Source organism: Arvicanthis niloticus, chromosome 6 (assembly GCF_011762505.2).
Source record: "Arvicanthis niloticus isolate mArvNil1 chromosome 6, mArvNil1.pat.X, whole genome shotgun sequence".
Classification (NCBI taxonomy): domain Eukaryota; kingdom Metazoa; phylum Chordata; class Mammalia; order Rodentia; family Muridae; genus Arvicanthis; species Arvicanthis niloticus.
In genome coordinates this window covers 86,964,175-86,987,361 of record NC_047663.1, presented here as the reverse complement: position 1 = coordinate 86,987,361, position 23,187 = coordinate 86,964,175, and the positions used below count along the sequence as shown (strand labels likewise).

The window sequence follows — 23,187 nt, the reverse complement described above, 5'->3', positions numbered from 1 at the left end:
TGGATCGAGCCATCTCTCCAGCTACATAAGACACATTTAAAAAGCTGTTCTTTGAGGCATGGCAGAAAATAGAAGTGGACATAGATGTACTGTGGCAGGGGACTGTCATAGCAAAGATAATTGGGACAATGGTAGAAAGTTGTCTATCTTGTTTTCTCTTTAATATTTATTTATCTTTAATATGTATAGACACACACTTTTTGTGTATGAGTGTTTTATCTGCATGTATGTATGTGCACCATATATGTGCCTGGTGCCCATGAAGGTCAGAAAAGGGCTTCAGATTCCTTGAAACTGGAGTTACAGATGGTTGTGAACCACTGTGTGGGTGCTGGGAACTGAACCCTAGTCTTCTGCAAGAGCACTAAGTAGTCTTAACCATTGAGCTGTTTCTCCACACCCCTTTAATTTTTAATTATGTGCATGTGAGAGCAGGTATCTGCTCACTCTCATGTTTTTTTATGAGGCAGAGTCTAGCTATGTAGTCTGGGCTGGCCTTGAATGTATGACAATCTTACCTTGGCCTCCCAAGGGGTGGGATTACCAGTATGTGTTACCTATGCCTGGCAGAGGGTGTGTGATTTCTATGATAAGGGATGAGTAAGAGTGCTGTGGATTGCTTGGTATAGCTTGAGTGAAGCAACTGAGGTATATGAACTTGCAAAGGTCCATTATAACTAAATTTGGACTTCTTTTAGGTCACAAGCTACAGACTAGTTTACATATGGACAGGAATTTCACAGACAATTTTCTTTGATCTGCATAGATTTTAAGAGTTGGGACCCTGCATATCAATACACCCATTTCTGGTTTTGTATGAAAAACTGGAGCATAGTGGTCACTGGCCTCTTGAAGCAGAACTTGTGCTCTCTTGTCTGCCTTGCAGTCATCCTCCCCTCCCCTCCCCTCCCCTCCCCTCCCCTCCCCTCCCCTCCCCTCCCCTCCCCTCCCCTCCCGGTACCTGCTGCTGCTGCATCTGGGCTTGTGATTCTTGCATGAACCAGAAGACAGTGCAGTGGATGTGGCTTGTGGAAGGTGAGCAGCATCTGTGCTTTATGAAGATTATTCTGGCAGTCAGTTTGGAGGCTTCATTGAAACAAGAAAAGTTGGAGCAGTTAATAGACTGTTGGATTATTCTAGGGAAGAAACGACAAGCTAGTAACAGATGGTGGCAGCGGAGGAAGTGAGTCATTTTAGCTCTAGGGTGGATAGAGTGTACCGATAGATGTGAGCACAGTGTGCCCAGGAATTGACAAAAGGATTCTTATTAAAAAAAAAAAAACACTTATGTTTATGTGAGTATGGAAGTGCACATCTACAGTGTGCTTGGAGGTCAGAGAACAACTTTTGGGGGTCAGTTCTGTCCTGTGTTGAGGCAGAGGCAGGAGAATCCTCTCACCATAGGAGTGATGGAATTCCAATTGTAGATGTCCAGTATTTTTTTTTTTTTTTTTAAGGATCGAACTCAGGTCCCCAGGTCACACAGCAAAATGCAAATGCCGTCTTGCCAGACTTGTAAGTTCTTACAAAATTCTTTAGAACACAAAGTCCTGGGTTGAAGATTTAGCTCAGTAGTAGTGCCTTGCCTGAATGGGCACGGCTCTGAGTTTAGTTTTCAGCACTGCAAACAAAATAAAAACACATATTATGACTGCTACCCAGGATATGATAGAGAGCATTTTCGAAGCCCTTGAAGAGTTCCCAGTGCCTGCCAGCTCTTGCAGAGGTTAGCTGTGTCTCTTCAGTCAGATGTTCATCTATCTGCCCATAATTTTATCTGTGAAGTTCTCCCATTTTGTGCATCTGTAATCTTTGCCCCTTTTGCATTTTCCATTTCTAGTTCATTGCTCTTTTTACTCTGTAGCTGGACTGCTGAGTATGTGAGGGATGCTGATAAATACTGGAGTTGCTTCCAAGTTTTGGTTGCTCTTGTGGATAACACTTGTAAGTAGACAGAATCCCAGCTTTTTGTTGAGTGTACAGCTCTGAGATAGAAACGTTGGCTTATTGGTGGGCATAGGGAACTTAGATAAGACAACTGATAGAGACGAGTTGGGCTGTGGATAGCATATTGGGAACTTAGAGAAGATGGCTCAGGTGTCCTCTGAGGCAGCTGCAGATGCTAGTCCAGTTTAAGCTTCTGTCTCTAAGGCAGAGTTCTACTAGAATCCATCACCTGATGGTTTGCCAGTCCTTGTCAGTTGGCCTAACAGGTGTGTGCTGTTATCTTTATTGTAGCCTTTATTTGCTTTTTATTTAATTAGCTTAGTAGAGTTGATGTTTAGTTAAATGTACTACTTATTTTAAGTGTAGCGTTTGAGTTTTCAGAAATGCATATGCTCATATAACCACTACCATAATCAACAAATAGTTCATTTCTGTGTTTTTAAAAACCTGCCGGGCAGTGGTGGCGCACGCCTTTAATCTCCCAGCACTTGGGAGGCAGAGGCAGGCGGATTTCTGAGTTCAAGGCCAGCCTGGCCTCAGAGTGAGTTCCAAGACAGCCAGGACTACACAGAGAAACCCTGTCTCAAAAAACCAAAAACCCAACCAACCAAACAAAAAAGAAAAACCTTCCTCACTTCCCTTTGCAGTCATTATCCTTCTCCCAGTGTCCCCAGTGTCCCCAGTGTCCTGCTTTCTGTAACTTGGTTAGTTCAGTCTGTTCTTGAGTCTCACATGGATAGAATCATTTAACATTGTATATACTGTGTATTCAGTTAATGTTTGCTTTGTTCTGCTCAGCATGGTTTTAAGACACATTCATTCATTCATTAAAAATATTTAGAGTGTGTGTGTGTGTTGTATGAATACATGCACATGTACAGGTGTGTGCCTTAAGGCCAAAAGGAGTTTGATCCTGTAGCATTGGAGTTGCAGACATCTGTGGGTTGCCTCGTTTATTCTGTGGGTGCTAGAATTGAGACGAAGTTCTCATGATTATGCAAGTGCACCTTCTTTTCCTACTGAGAACCATCTCTCCAGCTCTAAAAATTGTTCTTATTCAAGTTCTTTTTATTGTTAGAGGGTTTGTTAGTATTGTTTGGTTTTTGGGAATAGTGTAAGGGAGCATTATGTAGACTTTTGAGGATGTTTGTTTCCAGGTAGATGTGCTTAAGAGTGGAATTGTCGGCACAGTTCAAATTCAGAGAGGAAAAAGCCCCCTTTTACACTCTTAAAAGTTGTGACACTGTGTGTTTGGGTGTATCTTACATCGGCAGTTCTCTAGTTCTTTGCATATTCCTACCAGGGATCCTGTTATTCAGTTCAGTTCCAGTGCTACCTGGTGTTTGTATTAGATCCCAGCTTGCCCTACTTCAGACAGCACTTCCCAGTCCCTTCTTGTGACCTGCTTACCTTGGGAGTTTCCACAACCCTCTTCCTCGTGCTCAGTAATATGCACAGAAAATTCAGGGAACACTTTACTTAGGGTTACTAGCTTTATGAAAGGATATTATAAGATTTGTTTTGCTTGCATATGTGTATAGTGCCTGTGGTGGCCAGAAGAGGGCATTAGATTCCCTGGCACTGATGGGAACTGAAGTTAGTGCACTTAACTACTGAGCCATAGCTTCAGCCCCTGAAAGGATGTTATAAAGGATACAACTGAACCCTCTGATCAAGAGGTGCCAGAGGTGGTTGTTTGCCAACTCCCCTGCCAAAGCAAACTTGTGAGTTACGTTACTCAAAAAAGCTCAGGTCTGGTTGAATGGGCTGATTATAGATAGGAAGTGGTCTTCCCTTACTCTTAGGGAGTTCCAATGTTTAGAAGCCATTGTTCCTGGAAGGAGGCAGAGGGTACAGCAGAGAGAGCATCAGTGATGATCTGTGTATTCGTTATACCACTATATGTACACATGTAGCTAGAAAAAAATAAACCTTGAATCTTCTCCAAAGCAGTAAGCTACGATTTTATTTTCTCTAGCAGCATGCAAAGATTTGCTTTGCTTTGCACTCTTGCGAGCCTTTGCCGTAGTCCTCTTTAATCTTGGTTTAACCTCATGCTTTCACCTACAGAGTGACTTGATGCTCCTCAGCTTTTATGTGTTGTTCCTACTTATAAGTAGCCAAAACATCTTGCAATAGATGTGCCATTTTATGCCCTTAATCCCAGCACTTGGGAGGCAGAGGCAGGCAGATCTCTTGAGTTCCAGGACTGCCAGGGCTATGTTGTAAGTCTTGGTCTCAAAAAACAAAACAAAACTTGAGTGTGTAAGAGGATAAAATTCCACCCAATTAACACAGATCTTGATTGGTTTAAACTGTATTTCTAGGATCAGGCAACACTTCATTGCATGCATTGCATACTCAACACAGTCCTGGTGTTGGGTAAGTGAGTGGGGAGGTTTGAGAAGGCTGAGGCAGTTGGTCTTGTCAGAGTTGCTTCTCCATGGGCAGGGAGATGCAGAATAGAAAAACAACTGGTATATTAATAAAGGTCACTTCAGGTTACATGAGGGATAGATTAAAGATTGCACCAGAGGGACCTTCTTTGTCATGCCAGTTTGTCTGATTCCTAGAAAGGTAAGATAACTTAATTTGGTGAAATGAGCATGGGCTACTCCACATTGAATTTTAGTCTGATCTGATGTGGCCCAGTGAAGGAGTTCAGTTCCAAATGGTAGCCTCCTATAATTTTTACTTAAACTTAATTTTTCCCTCCCTCCTTCCTTCCCTCCCTCCCTCCCTCCCTCCCTCCCTCCCTCCCTCCCTCCCTTCCTCCCTTCTTTCTTTCTAGATTTATTTTATGTGAGTATACTGTCTGTCCCTCCTTCCTTCCTTTCTTTTCTTTCAAGATTTATTTTATGGGAGTACACTGTAGTTGTCTTTAGACACACCAAACAAGGGCATCGGATCTCATTACAGATGGTTGTGAGCCAACATGTGGTTGCTGGGAATTGAACTCAGGTCCTCTGGAAGAGCAGCCAATGTGCTTAACTTCGGAGCCCTGTCTCTAGTCCATCCTGGAGACTATTCTAGGATTGGCTTGCTGATTCTTTGCTCACTCAGCAGGTATTTATTGAGCGGCTGTTGCATACAGATTCTGTGAGGACCTGAGACCACTAAGCTATAAATTGGTTTATTTCTTGCTGATTGCTTATAATCTTCTATTTCTTGTAATAAAACACCTTGTTATAACAAGTAAGTATAGTTTTGAGGGAAAAAATTAATAACTTTTATTACTTTCTTGTTATATTTAAGCCTATTTTTTGCTTTTAAATTTGATTTTGTTTCCCCCCTGAGACAGGGTTTCTCTGTGTATCCCTGGCTGTCCTGGAACTCACTCTGTAGACAAGGCTGGCTTTGAACTCAAAGATCCTTTCGTCTCTGTCTCCTGCATGCTTTGATTAAAGGCATGCACCACCACTACCCAGCTGAATAATTTCAAAGAGGCAGTAATCTCATTTTCTTAGCCTCTTGCCCTCATCTCCCAACTGTAGTAGCTATTTCTTTTTCTACAGATTCCACATACACATGTGTATGGAGGTCAGAGGTCATTGTTGGTTGTACTTTTTCAGTTGCTGTCCACATAGGTTTTTGAGTCTGTATCTCTCTCTCATTTGGCCTGGAGCTTGATTAGCTAGGCTGATGGTCAAGGAGCTCCAAGGACTGACTGGCCTGTCTCTTCCTCCTCAGCTTTGGGATGACAGCTCTACACTATCAACCTCAGGTCCCCATCCTTGAAGGGCAAGCAGTTAATTGACTAAGATAACTCCCTAGCTGCTTTCTACCACCTTTTCTGTGAAAGTTGTATGTGCATGGTTGTGTGGGCATGTATGTACATGTTTGAGTCAGGGCCGGAAGTGTCATCCTCAGGAAGCTTGGTTCTCTCTTTTGAGACAAGGTCTCTCATTGGCTTGGTGCTCACCAAGTAGACTAGACTGGCTTTTGGGTGATTCCATGTATCTTAAAGGTATCCTCTCTGCCTACCCTGAACTGAGATTCCAAGTCTGTGCCACCAGGCCTGGTAGTTTTGCATGGTTCTGAGGATTGGATTTAGCTCTTACGGTTTGCTTGCATGTCACTGACTGAGCCGTGTCCCAGGATCCTCCCTGCAGACTTAACTGTGCAACTCATTCGTTGTTCTGCATGGCACAGACCAAGCTGGAACTTGCAGTCCTGCCTCTGCCTCCTGGTTCCTGGGGTTCCAGGTGTGTCGTCACACTTTCGCATTCTGTGTTTGCTCCATTACTAAAACGTTCACTATGCCAGTGACATCAGTGTAGTGACAAGTCTTGAGAATTCTGGAATTTTGGTTTCTCTAAAAAACACAGAAATACTATAAGAATGTGCTTTGTGTTCATCTCAGGTGTGGAACAGGGGGCTGCTTCGGATTGTCTGTAGTTGCTGGCCATGTTTTGTCTCTCACTCTAGCAGGGGCATGGTTTTGCCAGCTGAAGATAGTTTTTGCGACTGTGTGACATTTGGAATTCTGGGAACTTTTCAGAGGGTATATAAATGATAAGGCCCCTGAGAAGGGGTGGTTGATGGGTTTGTTAATAGTGTTTAAAGAAGAAACATGAAAGAAATTAGATTCAGATCAATCAATCTCCCTCTCTTTCTCTCCTCTCCCTCTCCCCCTCCCTTCCCTCCCTCCCTCCCTCCCTCCCTCCCTCCCTCCCTCCCTCCCTCTCCTCTTTCCCTTCCCTTCTCTCTCTCTTCCTTTCTTCTATCCTTCTTTCTCTCCTATCTGTGATAGTGGGTGAAAAGGGGGGCAGGGGGGGGGAACAAAGGATCGGAAAAAGAAGACCCCACAAAGCAGCAAAGACCAGGTACACATCTGTGTTACTGGTTTGTGGAGTATTTTAATTATTTGCTTATAACTAAGTCAGTCACAAAGTTATTGAAACAGTTGTGTTAAAAGTGTTTTGGGCAAGTTGGTAGGAATCCTGCATCTCTTTATATCAGGCCTTTGTATGGCTTTGCTGCTTCCTCTGTAAGCAGTGTTGCAGTGCACCCATAGTCATGAGCATGCCTGCAGAATCACTTATTATCCTTGTTAAAGGCTGACTTTACCATTGTCTGCAGTGAAGATTAGTTGCTTTGAATGGCTAAACACTTATAGCCGAAGGCTAGAGATGCAGAGGACCTGGTTGGAAAAGCAGTGTAAAGACACAGACACAAGGGTTATACAGGCCCTTTCACCACCAGCATGCGATTTAAGTAGTGAGAAGTCTCCTTACCTGTAGGGAACAGTGTGGAAGGACTCAAAGAGAGTAGCGGGAATCTCTTACTGAAGCTAGACTGAAAGACAGCACAGTTGTTCTGGGTGCCTGGTGGGCTGTAAAGCACACAGCTTTATTACCTAAAATCAGTTACGGTATGGGAACAGTGGCCATATGGGAAAGAAAAGTGTGAATTTAGTTATAGAATTATGGACTGCTGATATGGCTCAGGGATAGTCAAGCAAAGGCAGCGCTTGACTAACTGGATTCCATGCTGGACCTGAGTCTATGCTGGGACCCTCACAGTGGAAAGAGAGAGTCCATTTCCTTAAGTTCGAAGGAATAATACTGCCCACCGAATACTCAGGCACACAAAATCAACCAACACAAATGTAATACAGAATTTAAATTAGGGGCTAATAAAACATGTGCCCCATTGTAGCCAGGCTTGCTGCTCTTCACTTCCAGATTGTCCTCTAAGAAGCAGGATTTTGATCACCACTGCTTTGTAAGTGTGCTGTCTGTAAAAACAGTGTTGAGTGTTGAGGACCTACCATTGGAGTGTGTGTTTATTTGGGCAAGTAGGGCCTGATTAACTCTGAAGTTGTTAATGTTTAGAGCTAGCAGAGAGAGGCTTGTTTAGATGGTGTTCAGGTTTGAGTTCCCAAGGTCGCTAGCAGCATGCATTTCCCTTGCTTTTAGTTTAGTTTTGATTTGATTTGATTGTTTTCTTGCTTTTGTTTTTCTCCTGAGACAGGGTCACTCTAGCCCAGGCCGTCTGGGAACTTACTATATCATCCAGGTTGTTCTCAGACATACTATAGCCCAGGCTCGTCTGCAGATTATGGCCATTCTGCCTTCTGAGTGCTGGGATTACAGGTTTGAGCTGAATTCCTAACTCACCTTCCTTTTAAAGCACTAATCCATAGTTTACAGAGTCAGCAATCATGTTAGATGGAGAAAACTTGGGACAGTTTTGCAGTAGATCTACAAAAGAATTTTCAAATATCAACTGATTTCAGTACTGTGTGTGGGAGACAGTGAGGTGGGGTTCGTGGTCAGCGTTTGCACTGTAGGGAGTTAGTTAGCCACATCTCCCCCTTTAGTAAACTGACAAACCATACAGCATTGTTTACAGAAACCACTTCCCATACCAAAAGATTTGATTTCGTCATTTCTTACCATGTTTGCTGACGCATACAGTATACTGGCCTCTACAACAAATATTTTTGAATAAATAAACAAATAGCCTAAATGAAAAAGCTAATTGTCCTCGAGCCAACTTCCTGAAGCAGTTATCTCTCTTCCTAGGAAAAACAAGACTATCATGTGGGAAGAAAGTTTTTCCCATATGTTCTGTTGTTCTATATAAAACATAAATTTTGTACTCTCTTACATGAAAACTTGGTGTGCTAGAATGCAGTAGAATCTTCTGCAGACGTTTCCAAAGACTGTTGAAGTTTTTGGCTTGTGAAGTAGAAAGCCCTGGAAGGGATGAGGCTTGCACCTGTGCGTGCAGTGCTACATCAATTCATTTTCTGTTGTTGGGACAAAACGCCCATTGCTGGTACTTTCCAAGAGGAGAGGTTTATGGAGATAACAGGGTTAGAGGCTGATAGTCCAGGATCTTTTGGGTTCTGATGAGGATCTTGTGACATTACAGATGTATTTATAATGGCAGGGAGTGCATTCAGAAGAGATCATGTGGAGACTAGGACAAGATCCTCTCTCGGGAACTGAGACCCCATGAGCTACATTATTCTTAGTATGACAGTGTTCCATAACCTAACCACCTTCTAGGCCCTTCTTAAAAACCCACCACCTCATAGTGCTGTCAATGCTGGTTAGCAAGTCTTCAGCACACAGGAACCCTGATGGCAGAAACCCATGGAACCATAGCCAATGGGAAGGAAGGACGTAGATAGTACTGAGGACTTGCCTCTCTGCTGCTTGTCCTGTCAGATGGAAGTCCTCCCGGTGCCGGGCACGGTAAACCGAAAGCTGCCACAGTAAAGTATGGTTCAGTGTGCGTCCTCTTAGGTAGAAGATCATCACTAGCTTTCTGACTGGAGCTCAGCTACCTGGTAGGTAGCCATAGGCATGAAAATAAAGCTACAGTAGCATCTTGCCACCTAAGAGCATAGCCAAGCTGACGGCTGTTTTATCCCCATCTGTTTGTCACCTTCACTGAAGGTCAGACACAAGTTGCTGTGATCAGATCCCTGAGTAAGGATGGAAAGGCCAGTGTTTTATCCTCACGACATAGGAACTTGAAGCTTGGATGATGTATTTCCAGGTGCATGTGGTTGACTGATAGACTGAAATAAAATAATTGCATTTTATTCTGAGCATTTTATAAGTATTAAAATGGGGCCATAACTTTTAGTCCTGAGTTAGTGCTTTTATTCACTTAAAGCTTTTTAAATTAAGTGTATTGGAATTTTTTTTTTAATGAACATTTATCTGGGTCATGAATAGGCTCCTGCTGGATGGTCCTATGTGGCAAACATCATGCTTTTCCTGTGGGTACTTCATAACTTACTGTTTGGTCTGTGTTGCTGGAGGTTTTGTGTACTATTATGTTTAGTATGATTTGATCTGATGGATGTCTTTGTGTTCCTAGATAATGTCTTCATTTCTTCCCCTTAATATAATATCTTATTTTTAAACTGATGAGTCAATGATATGTGCTTTTCAGACTCTGAATCCATGTGGTGCAGTTGCACCTCAGAGGTTATGTATGTCAGTTCCCCAGTTACACTCCATTAGGGCTGAGATAGGAGTAAGAGGTTGATACAGTTTGAATTAACCAGGGGGATGTACCAGTTTGGAGAGCTTTAATATTAAACAGAGAGTAATAGGTAGTGTAAATTAGAAAAGGAAACGGGTTTTGGAGTCAGAATTCTAGTTCTAAACCTGCCTCCACCCCCACCCCTGATTAAGGGAAGGATTTCACATACCTCAGGCAGGCCTGGAACTTGCTACGAAGTAGAGAGTGGCCTGCTTCTAACTCACTAATGCAGTTAGTTCATGGTTGCTGGGGCGGGGGGTGGGGGGCAGGCAAGAGACTTTTTCTTAAGTGGTGTAGCCACTGACAGTTTAGTTGTACATGTTCCTGTAAATAACCCCTCACCCAAACCTTAATTAAGCTCCGTGTGCTACTCACAAAGCAAAAAGAAAGGTTGGGGACATCCACAGACTACTTGCAGCATGTGTAAGGCTTGGGCTCACACTCTAGTGCTGTAAAATGAACAGACATAACAGAGAAAGCGGAAAGAAAAAGTATTCCCTTTATGCCTCCTCTGGAGATGCCTATGGAGATCACGATGGCTTCGTGAGCTTAGGGGTTTGAGGGTCTAATTCTGGACCATCACTCACGGTGAAGTAATTGAACATTGAAGAACTGAGAGAATAGTGTATAAGAATACGTTGAGCTTTGGCCTTAAGTTCTAGCTCTATCAAGTTTTTATCATTGTTGGCCTTGTTTGCATCTCTAAAATTCAGCAAATAGTAAGTTTCCTCTCCTTATTTCCTCCCTCTTCTCCCGTTTCTTCTTGTCATTTTTTTCCTAATTGTATATCTTAGCTTGAAAATACTGTGGTGTAATATCAGTGACAAGTAAGTATGCAGTTCTAAAGTGCAGTTGCTAAGAATTATGTATTAACTGTCATGGTCATATGACACATGGTTATTGTCCAGCTCTGTCTTTAACAAAGTGTCATTCTGTTTGAAAGACTGTTGTTCTACATGAAGGTGTGAGCCAGTATTATATTCTTTAAAGGTATGGAAAATGCATTTGAATTGTGAATTAACTTTATTTTTGGGGTGTGTGTATGGGCACACACACCTGCACGAATGAGCCATGATACAACTGGTAGTCAGAACATAGTTTTGGGGAGTGGATTCTCCCCTTCCATTGTGTTCTCTGGGGGATTGAACTCAGGTCATTGTTTAACATTAGAAGCCTAGGTTCTAAGTCTTCCGAGACTTGGAAAAGCTTTGTGGTCTTCTGCTGTTACAGACAATGTTGTTTCTTGACAGGTGACAGGTCAAGCAGTTAGACACAATAGCATGGTTTTAAAATTTTGATTTGTCTTGAGAAATTTGAGTGGGTCCTGCTGGCTCTTAAACCTGGCTTAGAGAGCTGATGCTGACTGGAGATTTTCAGTGGAGCGCTTGTTACTGCCCAGTGTCCTCTCTGAAACGAATCTTTTCTTTTACTCCTGTGTCTACTATCCCCATTCCATCAGCATAATTTGTTTTCCATCTAATAGGGAGGGCATAATGGAAGTATTATGGGGAAGAAAAGACTTGGACTGTGAGTGTTGTTAAGTATCGGCTCCTCATGCGCTGAGCGAAATTTGCAGTGTGTGAACCAACAATCACTGAGTGCCTTGCAGTTCCCAGAGATACAGCCTTTTCACTCCTCAGATTGTACCCTTTCTCCCCTTTCTCTAGCTGCCAGGACTCACTTCTCTGTTCACATAGTCGAGCACCACCTACTGTTGTTGCATCAGTGGTTTGATTGTTGAATTAACACAGTTTTGTATGTAGTGTGTGTGTCCATGGATGTCTGTTCTCTCATGTGGAGGCAATGCCATCCCGTGTTCTCTACCTTAGCTTTTAAGACCCTCTGTAATCAAACCTGGAGCTAGTGATGAGCTAAACAGATTGGCCAATGAGAGCTCCAAGGATCCTTCTGCTGTCTCCCCAGCGCTACGGTTTCAAAGTGTGCACCACTTCACACAGCTTTTTGTACGTACTAGGGATCTGAACACAGGCCTTTATACACAGGCACAGGCACTTCCCCTATTGAGCCCTCTTCCCTGCCCCTGATTATTGAATTTTGTGATTTCTTGCTTAACAGAATTTAAATGGTCCAACATTCATACATACTGAACTTTAACAAAGTTTACAGTAACCTATTAAAGGCAGCTGTGGTTTTGTACTATTTACTTCTACCTGTTATCATTCCGTTCTTTGTGAATAAACTGTCATCTTCTGTGTTTACTACATGTTCTAGAAAATAGGTTTTTTCTTTGAAGCTGGCTGTAGATTGATAGTCTGCTCCATTTCCTACCTGTTAAGCTAAGAATCTATGACCCATTTTTTAAAAAAAGATGTGTTATTTTAAATCGTGAGTGTATGTGTGTTGATGTGGGAGTATGTAGACAAGAATGCCGGTGCCCATGGAGGCCAGAGTGTCAGACCCCTCAGATCCCCCTGGAGCTGGAATTAGTGGTGGTTATGAGCTATCTTATATGGATGCTGGGAACCAAATGCAGGTCCTCTGGAAGAGCAGAAAGTCCTCCTAGCTGCTGAGCTGCCTCTGGCCCTACATTTCACTTCTGGCCCTGGGTGTGTAAGTACCCAGCCAGCTTTTGCCCGTGCAGAGGTTGTGCAGTTCTTAGCTTTGCTTATGTTCTTTATTTTTCTTGAAATCCATCTTTTCTTTTCTCGCTAGCTGCCTCTTACTCAATCATTTTAGGCTTTTCCTCCTCCTTTGGCTAGGTTGTCTATGTGTGGTATATATGTGTGTTTATACATTGTCCAGATATCTCCCCGTGTCTAGGGGAAGGTCTTGTTACTTTTTCTGTGCAGATAGATTTTATTGAATGAGATGGGGTTGAGGACATTCAGCTTGGTCATCTCAGGCATTCTGATGTGAGTTTGATGAAGGCAATGGTTGATTTGTTGAGAAGGGGTTTAAAGAAAAGTACCTGTGAGGGGAATTACAGGGAATCAATAATAATGCAGATTTCTAAATCAAGAAACATCAGAGAGATGACAGCATAACTCTGTGCATTGCTTTAAAAGAATTGCCTCTCTGAGAAGTAATCAGGACAGAAGATTCGGAACAATCCTATCTAGAAATAGACCAACGATAGCCTTTGTGAGCACTCTGCAAGCTGGCCAATGAGAAGACAGGATGGTGGCAACTACTTTTTTATTTGATTTGTGGTTCCTATGGTAATAGAAAGAGAGCCTAGGACATTTCTCTCTTACCCCCTTTAATAAACTTGGAGCTTTTGGAAAATGCCAGAAAGCTGTTCTTGTCTTTTACCGAGTTCAAGTGCATCCCACCTGGTGATGAACGTGGCAGAATCAGGAAGCACCGCTGGGTTCCTTGGGCAGTGTTCTGTTTGATGGTAGAGTTGAAGAGGTATCCATTCTGATTTATATTTGCCTTTAATACTAGAACCTAGTAGGAATAATTTCATGTTTTCTATGAATAATCTTAAATTAGAATTTTGGACATTAGAAGTAGCTAAATATGAAATTGTGACAAGTGTATATTGGAGATTTTGTGGCACCTGAATGGCTCTTGTGAGAGTCTGTGGGCCTTGAGGCTGAGGTTATAAGAAGAAAAACTTGCTTGGCATTGTTGGTGGTTGGTGACTAAGTAGGTCGATACATATTTGTTCATATTGGTAGATATGCTATTCAGGGTAAATTTCTTAGACCTATTATAACAGTAAATTAAGATATTTAAGGTAAGATATTTAAAAATACACAAGAAGGGAGGAACAGCCAGTCACATTGTGAACATAACTGATGAGAAGACAGTTTTTATTATTTTTTTAAAAAATGACAACTTGAGTTGCCTACCAAGTCCTGGAATTTAAATTGAAAGCATCTCAAACCAATTACTGTTAAAGTCCCAGCTGCAGATTATTTGATGTTCTAAGACGAGTATAGAACTTTTGTTTTTGCCCATTTTCAAGTTGGGATTTTTAGGCTCAGGGCAGCTTGTGTGGATTTCCTCATTACAAAGTGCGTGGATTTCCTATAGTAGCCTTTTCTGTTGAGTAAAGACTGTTCTAGCAGTGTGTGTGGCTAGTTACCCACAGGATAACTGAGTGTGGGATGGAGCACTCTTAACTTAAGTTAGCCTTCTGACTCCCACCGGCATAGCCCTCATCTTGACCTGGAAGATTGCAGGCCTCCTGAGCTGAGCCGAGCTGTCTGACTAGGAGGCTTTAGCAGCTGCTTTACAGCCAGGTGGGAGGTGGCTGGAGCTGCTGTCTCTGCAGTCCTGTTCTGAGGCAGATCTGTCAGCTGTGGAGCTGCTGTTCTAATTTAGGATTACTAGGATCAGCCCAGCTCAAACCTGGCAGTGTGAGGTTTTTAGACAAGAAGTTGCGTCTCTTTAAATCCATTTTCCTATTCTGAATATTGGAAAAGTAATGTGCATGAAGATGGAAGTGGTAGTGAGCTGTAGTTCTCGAGGCAGACCTGGTCACATCTCAGGGACCATGGCTGTCATTTTACAGCATCTGCGGTGAGTGGTAGGAGATAAGCTCCTGGAATTAGACCAGCAGCAAGACCTTTAAAGGTTTGTTTGGCTAGTTGGGTTGTTGTTGTTTTGTTTTTTGCTTTCTAAATAGAGTTGGACATGCTGGCAGACACCTTTAGTTCTAGCACTGGGAAGGCTCAGATTAGAGGGTCATGAGGTTGAGGCTCACCTAGGCAGCAGAGTGAGAATTTGTCTCAAAAACAAACAAAAACTCCAAAACAACAAAAAGCAGGGCAAGTGAGATGTCCAGTAGGTAAAGGTGTTTGCTACTCGGCACAATGACCCGGATTCTATCCTGGGAACCCTTTCAACTACATGGAGGACAAAAGGAGAGAACTGACTGATCTAACCCATCCCTGGACCTCTCACCTGTCACCTGTACCATGGCATGGGAGGTTTGCTCTCAAGGCCTCCCTCCCCACCCCCCCCCCAAATAAATAAAACTTATAATAATAAAAGAAGCCAAAGCAAGCAAACAAAACTCTTCTCTGGAATACGCAAATTTATGTCAGACTTTAAAAATGGTGTGAATCAGGTGTATAGTTTAGTAGCAGGATGCTTTCCGGGAACTCATGAGTAAGTTTTACAAAGGAACATGACCGTTCTGGAAAAGTGAAAATTGATTGCAAGTGAGCTTTGTTCATTTGATATGTCAGAAACTGATGCTGTGATCCTCTTGCTTAGGATCCGAGTGGTTTTGTGATTCAGCAAACTAAACAGTCCAGAAAGAAACGTCAATCTGTGGGTAGGGATTCTACTCATGAGTCATTTGCCTGGCAGGTGCAAAGGTCCTGGGTTCAGTCCCAGGACTGCCAAAAGGAAAAACAACAGAATCACCAAGAGAGTCCTAAGTTGAACTATTGAGGATATTTGAGAGTTTATTTAACTTAAATAATCCATGTAATGAACATGGGTTGTGGGTCTTTTCTCTGACCACACAGCCTGATAGAACTACTATTCCAGTTAGTACATGTAACAGTTAGTGTGTGTAACGGGACCTCAGGGTAGAGACTTGATTGTAGTGGAATCACTCACACGCCTGTGGTGTTGAGACAGATCATCTGTAAACCGAGATAGCGTGTGCTCTTCAGGACTTACTGTGAGAGGTCACTGTGACAGTTGTCATGGGACCAGGTTAGAGGAGGTCAAGAGATGGCAGCTATTTTCATCATATTTTACAAAGGTGTTCTCAAGTTTTTCTGTGGTTGCTTTTCTATGTTGCAAAATGGATGGACAACAGAGTTTGTCCTGGAGCAGCAGTCGCTTCCCCACACTGAGTCGCCCAGGCCCAGCCTTTAGTAAGCACTCAGGTTGGAATGTGGTGGCTTTTGTTGCTTAGAGAGGTGTGCTGCTGCTTGGTCCATTCGCCATCTTTGGTTCTGTGTCCTGGGCTCACACGCCTTTTCTAAATGAACCTTTTCTCTCTGTATTATGAGGTGAGCTGTAACCAGTAAGTAGGAAATGCTGGGTAAGAACCCAGGTCTATCTGATTTTAAGCAAAGCTTTCTTTGTTGATAATACACTTGGCCTGATTGTAGAGGTTACTAAGTGTAAACCAAGAAGCCAGGGTGGACAAGCATGGCTGGGGCCTGAGATCTCTGAAGTGTTTCAGGAGAACTTAAGCACCCATCTTCAGGGTTTCTTTGTTTATTTTTTGTGTGTAATTATTGGGTTTTGCCTCTGTAAATTAATTGATCCTAGAATAAAAATATTTATTAAATACTAGTATGATGGTTACTATTATTAGCTATTTTATGAGCTCAGTTTTACATTACCTTTTCTTAATTCCTTTGAAAGCAACAGTTTTTTTTTTTTTTTTAAATAGTAGAATGGGGTCAGTGAATTAATCTTTTAATTCTTTTGTTTTGTTTTGTTGTTAGGTTTTTCTGACAGGGTTTCTCTGTGTAGCACTGGCTGTCCTGGAATTCTCGATGTAGAGCAGGTGGCGCTTGAGCTCACAGAGGTCCACCTGCCTCTGCCTCCTGAGTGCTGGGATTAAAAGTGTTTGTCACCACTGGCTGGCAAGCTTTTAATTCTTAGTCTTATCACCAAGTTTGTACATCAGGTCCAGAATGAAAAGTCACAGGTCACAAAATTCAAGTTTTTTTTCTCTGAGACTTCAGAGATGTTGATGACCTGTGAGAACAAGATGTGTCTCAAGCAGTTTTAGTTGCCTGTGTCTATTACTTATCTGTCTTTTCCTTTGCCTCATTCTCTTACGTCTCCTGCAGTTTTACTGTAGAGAAGTATAAAACTGTATTCACATAATGAATGTTAGGCCGCCAAAGTTTTTCTATAGAGGAGGCATCCCGGTCTTATGGAAAGAATGTGGGATTTGGTAGCTAATAAACTGAAGCTTAAAACCCTGACTCCTCCCTCTATGCTGTGTGTCCTTGTGCAAATTATTCAACAACTGAGTCTCCCTTTTTTTAATAGTGTGGTGTGGGGGAGTTAGGGGGATCCATTTAGAAGGCCTACTGTAGTAATTTCCTAAGCAGTTGAGACTGAGATAGAGCAGAACTCCGTTAAGTCTTGTGGAATTGCCGCTCTCTCCAGTGGTCTTGCCTCACACTCAGAATCCCAGTTCCCTCTAGTGGGTTTTCATTTAAGCATTTTCTCCCTCTTGATTCTGTTTACTGTATCCTATGAAATGAGTGGTTGGCAGCACAAAATCCCTGTCCATAAGACGGAAAGGGGCCTGCTCCCCAGGGTTCAGAAAACAGGACCATCCCTGCCCTCTAAACTGCATGGGTGCACCCCTGCCCCAACTAACACTCAAGCTGCCTGTGTGAAGGAGTGACTTGTTGCGGCCTCTAACTGCTTCTTCTCTTCCTTCCTTTTTGTCATCCTGCAGTGTTCTGTGCCAAGGTCTTTGTGGCTAGGCTGCGCCAACCTGGTAGAGAGCATGTGCGCACTGAGTTGCCTGCAGAGCATGCCCAGTGTCAGATGTCTCCAGGTGCCTCTCTTCTTTCTTGTTGTAAATGTGTTTTTACGTATGCCATGAACATTTGTTGAAACTTGCAGTAGTGTGTTTAATCCAATGTTAAGTCTGCTAAGTGTTCTGTGTAACCCTCTGCTTTCCCCCAGCCTGGACCCCGTGGAGGAGGAGTACTAGGAGGCGCCCTTCTGAGCAGACAGGGCTGGAAGGGCCCTTTCTTGCTCCCCTTTCTGCTCTTGCCTTTTAATTCTTTCCCCCTCACTTCAGAGTTGTGATTCTCATGTTTAATTGTTAAACCTCTGAAAAACAAAACAAAACACTCTGATATTTCCCATTTGGCTGCCTTTAACGGTTTTGACTTAAAAGGGTTTCATAATTAAAACACTTTTTCTGTTTTGAAACATCTTTTGGTTTACCTTTTCTCCTCCATTAAAAAAAGAGAGAGAAGAGAGGGGAAGGACTCACCAGTTAACACTGTACTGTAAACCTCACCAATTGAGGTTTATGAAGACCACGGCTTTATGCTGCTGGGAACCATCAGTTTGAGCCAACTCCAAAAAAAAAAAAAAAAAAAAAAAAAGGCCAGATCTGATACTTGTCCTCAGGGTCCACCCAGTTTTCCAGGCCAAGGCCAGCAGAGAATTCCACAGATAAAAGTAATATTGGGTGGGGGTTTTGGATGGATGGGGAGGGGGTCGCTTAGGATAAAACTATTAGCGGGAGTGCAGTTGGTGTCACATCCTGATGGCTTCTGATAAAACCAAGGCCTCAACTATCATGGCCTTACATGGGAAGCTCTGTTTAAAGAGTGTGTTTAATTCAGTGTGTCAGTAGCAGTATCAGCTTTTATTACTGCATAGTTCATACAGATTGCTATAACTTTCTTTTAAAAGCAGTATTAAATTCCTGGAGTCCTGATGATACTGCACAGATATTAGGAAATGAGTCAGAGGGATATTGATGCCATGGTTGATTTCACTGTTCTTTCTCAAGGCTTACTATTCGTGTGTACAGTTTTTAAATGGTGCTAGGGGTTTGGAAGGAAGTTTCTTTTATATTGATGTTGAGCCATCATTTGCTTATTGTCCAGCCTCTGAGTGGCTTTGGTGTGGTTATTGATTGAAATTGCTATCTTTAGACAGTTGTGCTGGCACTTCATTAACAGCTAGATGGAGTTTAGATTTGGCATACAGCCCTGGCCTATGGAAGAAGATAGGTTACAGTCTGAAATAATAGAATTGAGTATTTCTTTCAGGTTTCTTGCCTAGAAAGGGCAGTGTTTCTGTGATCTCTCTCCCGGGTTCTACAGAATGGCCATTTGCATTATAAAAGTGTCTCTTCAAGTGTTCTTGAGGGTTGCCCTTGGTTTGTAGTGGGCTGACCCAGTTTTAGTCAGAGCTGGCAGTACAAGTAGGGGAAGAATTGTAGTCTAAGTTATTAATCTGAGGTTCTCTTTGCTACATGCAGTTAAAATTATAGGTCAACATAAGGCACTAGGCAGAGCGTACTAGGCAGTGTGTGGGTACCATTTTGTGGGTTCTCTGTAGGTGCTAGGGAGTGGGAGGAAGTACAGGTTCCTCCTAAAAATGGGGAAATGCCTTCAAAGTTCTTTGGAGTCACCTTCCTCTGAGAAAAAAAAAGATGAACCCTTTCCTTCATCTGACCTTGTTTCAATGAACGGGAGCAATATTGCCTTTAGATGCATATAGGGAATTTTGACTATTAAGCTTTTCCTTTGATTAGCCTATAATTGAAGGCATGTAGCTTAGTAAGATGAACCAAAGGGCTTAGCTGCTTGAAGTTAGCAAAATTTTGTTCTATGTGAAAATGAACCTGGAGGATTTCCTTTCTTTCCACTTACTTGTTTTATATAAATATTATTGTTGTTTGCTTATTTTAAACAAAAATATGATTGGAGTTTTAATTCTTACTTTCAAAATATAATTATTATTTTTTAAAAATATAATTATTGTTATAACTTCTGGTGTTGGGGATTGAACCCAGGGCCTTGTGTTTTCTAGGTAACTGCCTTGTCACTGAGCTGCAGCTTTGGCCTTTCCTTCCTCTTCTCTTGTCTATGTGGAGAGGCCTCAGGGCTGGGCCACAGTCTCCAGACAGTGACAGGCACCTGTTGACATGCTCAACGTTTGTTTTATTACAATGACGGCTGTCCTTGACACCGCATGCCTCAACAGAGTCATTTAAAAGACTCTAGAAGAGGATAGAGCCTTGGTTGACTTTGCTTGGGTTGGTTGATACATTGACACTGTCATAACCTGCACTTTCAGTCTGTTGTCCTATGTGGTTGGCTGTGTACATTTTGAAAAAGTGGGAATGAAGGTAGTAATTGTATTTAGGCTTAATTTAGGTCCTTGTAGAGTTTGCCAGCAGAGAAGGGGGCTAGCAGTCTTTTACCAGCTGTGTTTGTTGATTCATATTTATTAGGTTTATGACAACCTTGTGTGGTAACTGAAGCAGATGATGTAGCTTCCAGGCTGAGATGTTGTGTGCTGACTGGCTAAGGTTTATAGGAGTGTGAAGTGCTGGAGCAGGTGTTTGAGATCCATGGCTGCCTTGTGCAGACTCTCTTCCCCCTATACTGGGTTTTAAATTCCCTTCTTCCTGGCTTTTTAGCATAGCTTCATTTGTGGAAATTGTACTAGTGATAAATAATGTATGGTTTCTTTAGTCATTGTTAATTTGAACCTAAAATAAGAAAAACATGCTAAGTTCAAATATTCCCTTTGCCAAAAGGAATACTCCTGATTTCTGAGAAAGTACTGCCATGATTGTGTCCCTGGTGTGCAGTGGAGGGGCCTTTCTCAAGTGTGCAAATGAGAGGCAGTTTGTTTCCTGCTGTCAAGGAACTTAATGTAGTAAACAGAACCACAGATTAAAATCCAAACTGAACTTCGAATGAAGTGTGTGTGTGTGTGTACATTCATGCATGCAGTAAGGCTTTGAAGTTACCTACATACACTTTTAGAATCATTTAGCCAGTTTAAACTTAGACCACTGTCCATGTTGTAGAAAAGTCTGCATGTCTCAGAATGCAGCTGAGCTGAGCCAGCATCACTTACTTCACAAGCCCAGATTTGACCAGTTGGTTTTTAGATCAGATAATCCAAGGACCCTGATTTACCAGAACTCTGTCCTGAGGTTAACACTGGTGGCATACCTTTTATTTTCTACCTTCTATGTGTTATGACCTACGATTCTTGGTTTGGTTTTGGTCCTAAGGATTGAACTGCAGGCTTTACGTGTACAGGCAGGCTTTCTCCCAGTCATGCCCCTGCCATCATTAGGATCCTCTGCAGAAATTACCAGGGCTGCTTCTTTGTGTGTGAAGCTATAGAATTGGATTGACTTGTCTGAGGCTATATATTTATTTAACAGAAAACTGGGTTATGAACCTAGATCTGCAGAGCTGCCCCAGACTGCAGGGACTACTGCCTTCTTTAACTTGGCAATGGTCATTTTAGAATTGAAACAAATTCCCCTTACTTTTAATGTCAAAACTGAAAAGCCACAAATGGAGCACAGAGGTGCAGTGCAGTGACTGAAGAGTGTCAGTGTTCTTAAGGGTAGGATGCTTGTGGGACACACCAGGGAGGGCCACGTGGCTGTTTTCATTGACTTCCTCTTAGCGGCTTCTTGTTTTGTTGGGCTGTAAAGAACTCAGCAGTGAGCTGAGGGCTGGGAATGCTGCATTACTGCAGACTGTGGCTACTACAGGGTGGCAATGTAGCAGGCCAGGTGGCTTGGATGTGGAGTTGGTCTCCAAGTTGGCAAACCCAGATTTATCTTCTGGTTGCTTGAGGCTGGAGTCTGTTCCTGTTTTAAGACAGGCAGGTAGTTCTTTACCTTTCAAGGTTTTGGCTAACTCGATGGTAATACCAAATGCTTCATGCTGATGATCTACTTCTTAGGGTCTACTTCTTAGGGGTGGAAAACCATTTCTTTCTTTGCTTGCAGTGAGTTCTGTAGAAGAAGAGGCCATTTGATTTGTAGAAGCCCAGGCTGGTGATGTGGCCTTTGATCAGGTCATGTGCTTCTGGCCTGACCGAAGCCTCTCCTGACTACTTGTCCATTTTTTTTTTTTTTTTTCTAAACGCTGAGGGTTTGTTACTTCTAATGATTATTTTATTGCATTTCAGGTCTAAAAAATATGATGCTTAGGGTGAATTTTGGGATTTCTCAGTGTAAGAGCCTTTAATGTTTTATGAACATTAAAAACCATACCTTTCTTTTCTGTAGGAAAATTTGTAAAATACAGCGACCAGAGTAGAGATACAGCTTAGTGATAGAAACCAGGCCTTGCAAACCTATAACACACACACATAGCCCTAGGTCATATTCCTAGTAGATCAGGGCAAAACAGATGCCCCCTTCCTGTCTGGCAGTAACCTCACTACCAATTACCAACTGGGGGGGGGGGGGCTCATTTCACCTGCAGCCAGACAGCTCTGATGATAATGACAGTGTTCTAACTGTCCTGTGAGCTCTGGCTTGATTGGAGTCAGCAGAGGCATAGAAGAGGCTGGATTTTTGTGTTCCTTGAACTCTCCCTTACCCACAATACCTCTGGGTTGATCCCTGGAGGATTTTATTTGCAAACTTTATTTGAAACTTGGGGTGGAACTTTGTAAGCACTTGCAGACATGAGAAGCACTCAATCTTGAGCAGTTTTCAGACCTCTGACTTTGCAATTCTCCAGGACATTTTAAAACAAACTTAAGAGGATGTAACTGAAAAAAAGCAAGTTTGACAAATCACTTTTTTCCGTCAGCATTTAAATGTTTAAAAATTTAGTTACTGAAAAGGAACAATTGGCACTGACTGCTATAAAAAGGCCCACAGTATCATGGTGTGTGTTTATAATCACAGCACTCGAGAGGCTGAGAAGGATAGAAATCTTAGGAAAGTGCGGAAAATCTTGTTTTCCCCATTGGTGAAGGATTGAACAAAGGGCCCTGCCAGTACTTAGCACTAGCTTCATCCTGCCCCTGCTCAGGGAAGGCTCCATAGGGAGTTGGACGAGAGCCTGGACTACCTAGACTTTAACTCAGAAAACCAGAAATAGGGCTGGCAAGAGAGCTCTGAGGGTCAAGATGCTTGTTGCCTGATGGACCCGAGTTCAATCCCCAGGACCCGCTTTGTTTTAGAAGGAGAAAACTTACTTCTACAAGTTGTCCTTTGACCTCTATATGTCTCTCTGCTCAAAAAAATATGTAAGTGCTAAAAAATTTCCTTTGACTCCCCAAGTTTTCTTGAGGACTTATCATTTGACACATGCTGGTTCCCAATTTACTTTCAGGTGAAATGCAGATGGCCACACTGTGTACACTGTTAATGCAGATGGCCACACTGTGTGCACTTTTAATGCAGATGGCCACACTGTGTGCACTTTTAATGCAGATGGCCACACTATATACACTGTTAATGTAGACGGCCATACTTTTTCCCCTATCCCCCACTGTGTACACTCTTAATGCAGACAGCTACACTATGTGCACTCTTAATGTAGAGGGCCATACTGTGCACACTTTTAATGCAGATGGCCACACTGTGTGCACTGTTAATGCAGATGGCCACAGTATATACACTCTTCAGTTAGCTCAGAATTTCCCAGCAGCATCTGGCTTAGTGTTTGAGCAGACAATGGCCACAATAGCCTAGGCAAGAAGATACATGAAACTGGCGATCACAAAACTAGGCCTGAGGTAGAGGTGCTGGTGTTGGAGTTAGAGATTAAGTGCAGACAGAGACTGAAAAGAGAAAAGGGG

General features: G+C 42.5%; 1 protein-coding gene across 8 annotated transcripts in view; it reads left to right on the top strand.

Annotated features, from left to right (window-relative positions):
- The window catches only part of Fbxw11 (F-box and WD repeat domain containing 11), a 98,077-nt gene that overhangs the window by 19,377 nt on the left and 55,513 nt on the right, over positions 1-23,187 (top strand). For 4 of the 8 annotated variants that reach the window (XM_034504864.2, XM_034504863.2, XM_034504867.2 and 1 more), the window contains one exon: positions 17,318-17,419. The exons of the other annotated variants lie outside the window; for them this stretch is intronic. In XM_034504864.2, coding sequence (XP_034360755.1) covers positions 17,318-17,419 — 102 coding nt within the window. The remainder of the gene's footprint in view (positions 1-17,317; positions 17,420-23,187) is intronic. 8 annotated transcript variants of the gene reach the window in all.